General features: G+C 45.7%; 1 protein-coding gene across 2 annotated transcripts in view; it reads left to right on the forward strand.

Moving 5' to 3' along the window:
• Positions 1 to 10,612, forward strand: part of trabd2a (TraB domain containing 2A) — a 42,233-nt gene extending 31,621 nt beyond the window's left edge. Inside the window, exons 5-7 of one of the 2 annotated variants that reach the window (XM_027018799.3) lie at positions 1,437 to 1,527; positions 5,324 to 5,575; positions 9,746 to 10,612. In XM_027018799.3, the coding sequence (XP_026874600.2) occupies positions 1,437 to 1,527; positions 5,324 to 5,575; positions 9,746 to 9,941 (539 nt within the window). In that variant the 3' untranslated portion in view covers positions 9,942 to 10,612. The remainder of the gene's footprint in view (positions 1 to 1,436; positions 1,528 to 5,323; positions 5,576 to 9,745) is intronic. The other variant, XM_027018800.3, reaches the window with a different exon arrangement.

The raw sequence follows: 10,612 nt of genomic DNA on the forward strand, positions 1-10,612 counted from the left end.
GGGAGGAGAGAGGAGAGGAGGGGGAGGAGAGAGGGCAGAGGAGAGGAGAGAAGGAGCAGAGGGGGAGGAGAGGAGAGGAGAGAGGGGAGTGTGGAGGAGAGAGGAGAGGGGAGGAGAGGAGAGGGGAGGAGAGAAGAGGAGAGGAGAGGAGAGGGGAGGAGAAGAGCAACAGAGAGGGGAGGAGAGAGGGGAGAGGGGAGGAGAGGAGAGAAGGAGCAGAGAGGGGAGGAGAGGAGAGGAGAGGAGAGGAGAGGAGAGGAGGAGAGTGTGCAGCTGTGAGGTCCAGCAGTAAGTGTTCAGTAACAGAAAGAGGCTTAAGGGCTAAGACTCAAAGTCAAAAACCTAAAGCCCTCAGAGCTTCCCACCTGAAGCCAGTGTTCATTAACCCCCATCAGCTGTGTGTGTGTGTGTGTGTGTGTGTGTGTGTGTGTGTGTGTGTGTGTGTGTGTGTGAGAGAGCGAGAGAGAGAGAGAGAGAGAGAGCAGCCAATATACTTTATAGTCTCATTAAGATGGTAAGGGTGGAAGTCATTATTCACTCGGGTCAAACCACATCATTACAGACATGACACCTGCAGCTCTGTGCTGAACCAGCACCGTAGGTTTTTGGTAGGGGTGCATGGTGTTGCGTGAAAGAACTGAGACAACTTTGCCTTTTAGTTTGGGTGTGTGTCATGTGCTGCTGCATGCCTGGTGTCCGTTTTTGAGCAGCTTCTGTGCGTCACCCTCTCGTGACCTTCTTCATTCATTCAGTTATCTGAGGAGTTCTAGATTTCATCATCATACAGAAGCCCTAAACTCTTCCTAACAGTCGGTGCTAGCACGGAAGGATGTGGAGGGCCAGGACTATGTGGGTGGTGTTTATCGACAGGGCCACACGGAGGAACACCGCTGCTTTGTTTCCACGGCTGCGGAAAGCTCAGCGCAGCTGCTGGGGATATTATGGCACCACTGAGAGAGCAGAGCAACCTCAACCCACAATGCCCTGCTTCAGCCTGCCAGGCAGGCAGCCTGCGTGGTACTGCTGGGGAATCTCCCCAGCACCCAGAGGCTGAGGGGCTTCCCAGATTATTTCCGTTGCGCCATTGTTGCCTGGACGACCTAGGGCAAGCTCAGGCTATGACAGGGGTACTCATGTCAAACACCCACTTCCTGTAAAGCAACAAGCAGGGATGTGTGTTTATTCAGGGCTGCTCTTTGGGCTAGATTGTGAAATATTGCCCCATTGTGTGTCATCGCTCACACGCTGTATAGAGTTACACTCGGAAACTGACGGGGTGCCAGGAGAGCACTGGTACACCTCAGGCTGTGTGTGTGTGTGTGTGTGTATATGTGTGTGTGTGTGTGTGTGTGTGTGTGTGTGTGTGTGTGTATGTGTTGGTCTACCTGATGCTGCTCTGTAGAGGGAGGCTGACCGGGTGAGTGTTTATTTTGCAGGTCACTTCCTGGGCAACAACACAGTGATCGATGTTCTGAGGAGTCAGGGCTATGAGGTGGAGCACACACCAGCTGGCCAGCCCATTAACAGGTAATAATGAACTGCGCACACCCACACACACACACACACACACACACACACGTAAACACATATGTACACACATGTACACATAAAGAGGCAGATATACTCCCATATACATTCGAATGCACATACACCAATATGCACACACACATACATACACACACACACACACACACACACACACACACACACTAGTTTTATTATCCTTGTGGGGTATTTCCACTGACTTGTGGACTGCAGCTCATTTAAGCTATAACTACACATAACCCTAACCCTAACTCCCAGCTCAGTAACCACATAAGCAAAAGATTTCTATTTACTTCTATTTAGGCTTTTCAAGCAAAAACTTAATTTTTCATTTAAAGATTCCTGCTGCAAAGCAATAAAATTTACACCAGGGTTAAAGTTTCATGTTTCAGTCATCATTTAGACCCCACTAGTTAATAAATACATGGCCATTCAAACACAAACTGACCATGCACCACACATATGCTCTCTCTCTCTTTCTCTCTCTCTCTCTCTCTCTCTCTCTCTCACACACACACACACACACACACACACACACACACACACACACACACACACACACACAGACACACTTCTGTCCCTTTTTCCAAGAAAACTTTGACATCAGTGTAACTGAATCACTACAACCACAAGGGGTCCATAAGATAAAGACACTATGTGCTTTTGAAATGTCTGAGGTTTCTTTAACTCTTAAAGTCCTGATCCAAAGAAAACCACCCAGTGACTTGTAAAGTGCTCCAGGACTCCGGTTCTCAAAGCTTGCCCTTCGCTTCTACACCTATGGGAGTGTGATGATTCTTAAACACACTTCTAGTCTAGTGTCTTAACCCCCCCCACACACACACAAATGTGCACCCACACACACACACACACACACACACAAAAACGCGCGCACACACACACACCTTCTCTCTAACATTTCCTAATGGCATGAAGGGCTTCATTGCTAATCCAGCACAGGGTTGCTTTCTAAGTCATTCCCACTGCTGAGGTGCGCAGAGAGCACTGGGATTAATGGCCTACCTCAGCTGAGACTTTAGGCACCAACTCACAGTACCTTCCTAAGGTTTTAACAGCAACAAACTACCGACAGTGAATCGGTGATACGACAGTCCACTGACCAATGAATCTATGATACTACAGAATTCTTGGCTGCTGACCCATCCTTTATTCTGATCTGCCTATGTCTCCTGCCCCTGTGACATTTCCAAGTGTATCTGATCCGTGGCAGCAGTCTGCGCTTCCACGCTCCAATACACTGAGCTCTGTCCCAAAACCTACACGGTGTTTATTTTCTCCTCCCTCGCCATTTTCGTTGACTGCACATCAAATGGAAATTTTCCCAGTGAACATTTGCTCTTGTTGATGCAGTTTCACCTCACAGACCCAAAACAGATGTCCCACTCTACTCTGGTTCACCTTAAAAAGTCTATAAATAAGAACGCCCCGCCTATGATCAGTTGGAAAACTTGCTCTCTGAAAACCTGCTCATTAATAAGGCGTGTCCGTTTTCCCTTCTCCGTGCTCATCTCCGTTTGTCCATAATCAGAGATGCTTCCCCGGAGAACTTGCCTGGGTCAGTGAGTCAACGAGTCAGCATGTCGCACTGCAAACTTTTAAAGGCAGCCGTGGCCTGTAATTGACTAATCACGTAATTGCGCCATTTGGACTCGCAATGGTGGCGATTATGCTGCAAAAATAAACGACGTGTCGGGAGGCGGTGTTTACGGAGGGAGATTAAAGCCGTGCGCCGGACTCCAAATCCCCAATCAGCAGTGTGTGGAACCGTCCGGCCATTTCCTCCAGTGACCACAAAGGTTTTTAAACAGCTCACATAACGAGATGTACACTTACAGTCCTGGTTGTTCTTAAACTCACGGCTGACCTGAACAAATCCCCATGAGGCTCTGTGCTCAAATATCCACCTCAGCCATTGCGCAGCTAACAGGAGAGCCACCAAACGCTCCCTCTAAAGTTCAGTGTTCAGGGGTTGGCGGTGTCGCCTCCCTGTGGGTGAAAAAAGGGTCCATGACCCGCCCTCTGCCCACGAACAGATCCACTGACATAATAAAGCACAGAGAGTCCCTGGGGTGTCCAGCTCTGGGCCAGAATGGAGTCATTGTATGTGGGGCCTCACTCTACCACCTGAGAAGGTTTTTTGAAGGGCCACCTTTCAACAAAAAAAACCTTTAATAGCTGTTGCAGCCAGTAGCAAATATTATAAGGAGCTTATATGCATTAGAAATGCATGAGTCTTTTGACTCATACATATGGGGTCAGCATAGACACCCCTAACTGTTGCATCATCTTTATCTCTGCTTGCGATCTGGCTCTCATTCTCAGGCTAAGCCACACTCAGAGGGAAGCACAGTGACCTGTAATAAAGGTACTAACTTGTACCATAAAGGCACTGTTACTAGACATATAGTTTACAACAATGTCCTTAACGGCCACAGAAGCAGTGCGGTGCGACGCTAAAGCCCCAGCGTATCTTTTGAAGTCACAGATCTTTCTGTGAGGTCATAAACCCATGGAATTTATGGGTTTCAGAAGAATCTACATGCTGCAGCTCTCTTCTGGGTGGAAATCTCTACCTCATAAACAGATAACACAATCACGCACTTCATCTCTACGTTCTGCTTTCTCTTCTAAATATCTCACTTCTCCTCATGCTCGCACGCACACACACACACACACAGACACACACACACACACACACACACAGACACACACACACACACACACACACACACACACACACAGACACACACACACACACACACACAGAGACACACACACACACAGACACACACTCAAAATATGCCTCACAGCCAGAGGTAAGATGTTTAAAATGGATAATGCACCCAAGAAAAACAAATGTTCTCCTTTTATAAAGCAGTCATCCAAAATCTACAGGGAGTAGACAGCTCACCTTTTCTGTGCAGCCTTTCCGACACACAACACATGCACATACACATGTGCGTGCATGCACGCGCACATACATGCACACATAGTTTCAAGATGTATGGGTTGCCAGATTGGAAGAGACACTGGAAGCCCGAGGTCCGGAAAGTTCTACTGTAAAAATGCAGCGGCAAGTTGGACGAGGTTTGGCACTCCAGAGCTGCTTGCACTACTGCCTCTAGACCAGATTCCTGCAATGTTTCAGACACCATTTCAAGCCACATGCATGCGCAGGAGTGAGGACATCTCACGCAGCTAGGGCTGCGCGCTCATCAAAAACAGATGCTTCCTTTTTATCTTCGGAAAACCAGCATTCCGCTTCATCAAACCCATCTCTCCTTCCACCCCAAAAATACACAAACCGCAGAGAATTAGGCCCTCCTTAATGTGCACAGTGGGGAAAATAGCATCTAAACACGTCGTTTCAACCCACTGCCGCGGTGACGGAGAATGTTTTGAATGCTTCTTTTTGAACTTGGAATATGTGTTTTGATTAGAAAACTGACATTCTTACAGTAAAACCAGTCACAAGGAAACAGCCTGGGCTCATCCTAGTGTTTAAAAAAGCCCTGCTTTCATGAAACCCACTCATTGTACTCAGGCCAATATCATTTGACCACCTCCAGCCATGTTTCGACAGACTTCGGTTTGGCAGGCATTGATTATGTATAGGCCTAGACATTTCCCATTGGAAACCCCATCAACCATGTAACCCAGTATGAGTCCATGTCTGTAAAGTCATAATTTTTCACTGGAATTCCCCACCCCCCACCCCCCATCTCTAACGCCGGCATCTTTTCCCTGCCTTCTGCAGCGACCGTCATCCTGGACATCCCGTGGACGGGGAGCATGCGACACTGGACAAGGAGTCGCCAGCTGAGGCCTTCGTACACCAGGGTGGAGAGTGGCGCCCCCTGGAGGAAGAGGACCCACCGCCACACCTGCTGCTCCCAGACAGCCTGGACCTGCTGGGGAAGGCCGAGCGCAAGACGAAGAGGCGGCGAAACAGGCAGAGGAAACAGCGCCCCCGTCAGTTCAACGACCTCTGGGTGCGCATGGATGAGAGGTGGGTCCCACGGCAACCCCAGGAAGCTCTCACCACGTCCTTTCATGTTACAGGAAGCCCGATTAGTCAAAGGAAACCGTACGAGAAATATCGTGTGACGCTATCGTCCTCGCCTGCTCTTTCCCAGCGCTGGGTTATTTCTGGCATGCAGTGGAAGGATTTCTTGGAAGTTGCTCCAGGTGGAATTTCAGAAAATTCCCTCCCTTTTCCCACCCTAGTCGTTGCTCACAGGTGACCCCATCAGAGTCCGCTATCTGGTTTTGGCGTCCGGGTGCGAGACCACTTCCTCCTGCGGGTCTCGGGTTGCATGTGATCTAGAGGATGAGGTGGGTGGTGTAGCTGATCGCAGTGGGAGCCGGTGGGTGGGGAGGGGTAGGGGTGGAGCGGGTGGAGGACTTGAGGTTAGCCCCAGGACACAGCAAGCCAGAGAAGCAGAAGATACAGGAGAAGACGGTCTGACACGCAGCAGGCGGAAGACGTCTATTCTCAAGGTGGAGATGATACTTTGTCTGTAGATGCCTAGAGGCTATTGAAGCTCCACTATCACATCTCCCCCTCACACACAAACACACACACACACACACACACACACACACACGCGCACACACACGCACGCACGCGCACGCACGACAGAGATCTCACCTTCCCACCTGCAGTACCTGCCTGTACTGGTTTGTAGCTGGGAGAGCATTAGGAATCTAGGACACCAGAGGATATGCTACACTGCACAAGGACTCCGCCTGGCAGGCCAGTAGCCTAACCCTGAGGAGAGAAGGCATCACTCATCCAGGAGTCTCGCTCAGCATCCACGCAACAGTTTACTACACTTAGAGGAGTGAGCTTACACTGAGAGGCTTTTAAAGCACTGCTGTATATTTACATGACTTTGCCAAATGCATTAAAATGAATCAGATTCATTGAAGGAACCTTAAGTTGTATATATAATAAGGGACCTGCTTCACTGAAACTAGCTGAACTCAGTAACTGTCATGTTCCTGTCATGTCAAGGTAAATTACATTTGATTACTTACAACTCACTTTAATGGGGTTTTCTGCCAATCATAATATCAGCGTTGAATGACTACTCTTCATGCAGGAATTAATACAGAATTGATACCGAATTACTACATTTGCGAAAACACCACATATATACAGATTTGTTTAAATGCCACAATCAGTTGATATGTCTGTTTTGCAGTTGCCTATTCGAATCTGAAAAATCAGCCCTTTAACAGATATTTTATTAAAATATACTCCTCCACTCGTCTGTAGGCAAGCCCAGACTGTCAAAGCAAACTATGTTTCCTGAATATCATCGGACTTTATTTTTACATACAGTATAGAAATTGTTCAGGGATCCTAACATTCAGTCTGTACAGATTTAATGTGTGGTCCATGGGCCTTATTATAGAGAAACCAGTATCGCTCTTGCTCCCTGTCTATCACAAACACACACACACGCACGCACATACACACTCCCATGCACAACTATCATCAAGGTAGATTCAGTCAAATTTAATTTGGCTGTAGTTGTAACCATACATGTAAAGGTAATCCAGGCATACGGCCTTATCCAGCAGGAAGGGTAAACACAGAAAACCGGTGCATTTTCAACTTGTGGGTCTCCAGAAGTGGAACAAGTGGATGTAATTTCGCTGTCAATAAACAAACAAACAAATAAAACAAACCCTAAATTTATTCACGTAAATAAAACAACATATTCATCCATTTTCTCACTTTCTAAAGCTCCAAGCAGTCTACGCTCACCCATCCAAGCCACCTAAGGTCCTGCTTCTCTCTCTGTGTGGAAAGTAACCCTGTTCACTGTGCCTCCTTGTTTCATACACTTGGAGGCTCGGGGATTCTTGTAAACATTAGAGCAGACAGGTGTTGAAGAGTCACAGTGGAAGGTTTTGGCATTCTGGTCACTCACCAGTCCATCAGCATTTCCCGCCCTTTATTCGGAGCCGTTTTATGGCGTGAATTCTTTTGAAAACATACAGTCCCCCTTTCCACCCTTGTCCAGGATTTTACAGGGGAAACAAGTTGGAAAGATGGTTAGGGAAAAGGTAAGCCATGAAAGTAACTTCTTAAACCAGACATAGCCACAGCCAATCAGTGCAGAGTAAATAAACCAGACACAGCTACAGCCAATCAATGCAGAGTAAATATTATTAACTGCAAGCATATGACTCTGATGAAAATGAACATATGTGGTTTTGGCTGAATACTCAGGCTTGTTTCGGGCTGTTTCTTCCAATCTTACAGATACAGATGGACAACCTCCTAATGGCCATAAACATCCACCAGTCTCTCCTGTCCAAACCTTATAGAATCCAAAATTCACCTCTCTGAAACTTGATAACTTTATAATGAAGTTTTAGACAAATGTAAATATTGCAGGCTCCTGATTAGCTTTTGCTAACAGAAGTGAGGGGAGAAGCTTGACAGTTTAGAATTTTTGGATCGGTAGTGCTCACTGGGACCAGCCAAGACTCAGAGAACGAGAGAGAGAGAGAGAGAGAGAGAGAGAGAGAGAGAGAGAGAGAGAGAGAGAGAGAGAGAGAGAGAGAGCGTGAGCGTGTGTGTTTTGTCCTTTGTTGTGCTGTGCAAGTCTGCAGTAGATCTTCCGGTTCACCTGTAAAGTCCCCAGTCCCAGGGAGTGTGCACACCTGGTCAGGCTGGTAAATATGCCAAGCTGCTAAGGATAAGAGTGTCTACCAAATGCTTTAAAAATGTACCGCAGCATATCGGGCTACAGCATCCTCCCAGCTTTCTGTCCAGCTCTCAGGGCAGAAGCACACCTTGATCTACAGCTCTCTTTGCGCTCAGGGGCTGGGGGTGCAGTAAGGTCAAACGATGAGCAAAACAGCCAGGCACCACGGGCCATGCTTCTGGACATGCTTCTCTCAGATAAAATGCACTCACACCATGTCAGTGGCAACTGTGAGGCTGCGTGGTTGGTCTCATTACAGCATGTTTGATTTATTCAGAAGAAAATCACAAACTCCTCAAATCCTGCCTTACATCATCTCCATGCAGAGCACAGATGGGTGACAAGAAACCTTTAGAGAAGGTTTATCAGGGTTTAGAGAAGAGATTAGTGTGTTTCCTTCTGGAACTAAACTTTGCAGGAAAGCTGCGAACCAACAAATTTGATATTCAAATATAAATATGCATTATTTGACAAATAAATGATTAATCAGCATAAATGTGCCTTGCAAATAAGAGGTTGTAACAAATCTTGTAATGTGCCATGTTAACATTAGTGCTAGAGTTCAGTGAGAAATATTGTTATTGTACTGACTACCAGCAAGGAATAACTCCCAACATCTTATTATTTTACTTACAACACATGAAACATAAGCATTCTGACCAGGGGTTTATAGAACGAGCTAATGTTACCCAGTTTCACATCGCCTGCTAATGAGTATAGCGCTATGACACCACAAACTGCAACATGTTCAATAGGTTTTCAGAGCAATCTGCTGAATGTATCTAATACATAAATGGATTTGGGTTCAATTATTCTAATGACTAGCTTTATTAGTGCTTCAGTCATTTGGTAAAAGTAACATTAGCACAGAGATGTTAGCTCTTTAGGTCAAATCAGCTCCACTTCACAGCGTTCTGCTGAGCTCCACGTCCTCGCAGATTCCAGTACGGGGACAGTTCTGCAACCCTGCTGCTGCAGGGTCTGTACGGTAGACTCCAGGATCTCTCCATCCCAGCTGCTAATGCGTTCACCTCATATTTCCATGGAAAGCTCTCCTGCAAAATGTGCCCTCTTTGGTAAAACGCCCCCAGATCTGGCTTCTTCTCCAGCATCCAGGATAAGTCTTAAATTCAAACTTGGATGCCACATGGTCAAAAGAAAAAATGTAAAAAAAATAAATAAAAAAACCCCCAAAAAACCGAAACAAACATTTTATATATTTGTCGGTGTTGTCAGTAATGTCAAATAATTGTTTAAGCTCTGCTTCCCAGTACATTCCGTCATCATAGTCAGAAGTTCATATAACCCACATGCAAGCTTTTCTATTCCATTGTTAAATGGCTTGTGAAGGCATGGCGTGTATGGGCCTGTGACTCACTGCAACAAACAAAACACTGATAATCAGCAATGAGTCTTTTCCAACAGAGGCCTAACGTGCTCTCTCCTGTTCACAGCACAACATTGGAACCCCCGCCCCAAGTGGTCCGCATCATCAACGGCTACATCACCGTGAAGGCCCATCCACGACATTACGGGAGGTCCAATCACGACAGGACATTCTCAGGCTCCACCACCTTGAGGGGAGGCGCATCCGTCAGCATGCTAATGTTGTGGCTACCGTTGATCCTGGGGAGAGTCCTTGACCTGTAAACCATCTGCGTGACCTCTAGCTTGACCACATGACCTCCTGAGCTGCTTCTAAAGAACTAGAAAGGTGAAGAGGTCATGCAGAAAGGTGAAAAGGTCATACAGAAATCCTTAAATCACCCTTTCATTTCCTAAAGGATTACTTAAATGCCGGATCATGAGGCAGACTTTGTAAATATCAAATGTATCATAGATGTAATTTAGAAACATGAACAAAATTTATGCATTTTGCTCATTTTTATATATACAGTAAATAAGATTTACTATATTTTTGTGACTAAAATTGGCTACTAACAAACTTTTATATATATATATATATATATATATATATATATATATATATATATATATATATATATGGTATTTCTCTTAAAAGGATAAGTGATGGTTTGTTTCCTCTCTGTTATCTACATGCTCTAATGTGTTTGAATTGCTTTTTTTTACATGGAAGTTATTCGTTTAATTTATTAAATATATAGCTTTAGCTTATTCTAAATATGTTAATTCTGACAGCTCTATAAGGTATGTTTATTTTGACTGGGATTTTCCCCACTGCCTAAAGACCTTCATATCATTGCCATCCATTAGCACGCATTCCAGTAACGTACACTGCGACAAGTTATGATAATGTTTGTTTATGCTTTTTAAAACAATAAACTATCTAGTGGAAACAT

Source organism: Electrophorus electricus, chromosome 8 (genome assembly GCF_041902795.1).
Source record: "Electrophorus electricus isolate QZ-2024a chromosome 8, ASM4190279v1, whole genome shotgun sequence".
In the NCBI taxonomy this organism is placed as follows: Eukaryota; Metazoa; Chordata; class Actinopteri; order Gymnotiformes; family Gymnotidae; genus Electrophorus; species Electrophorus electricus.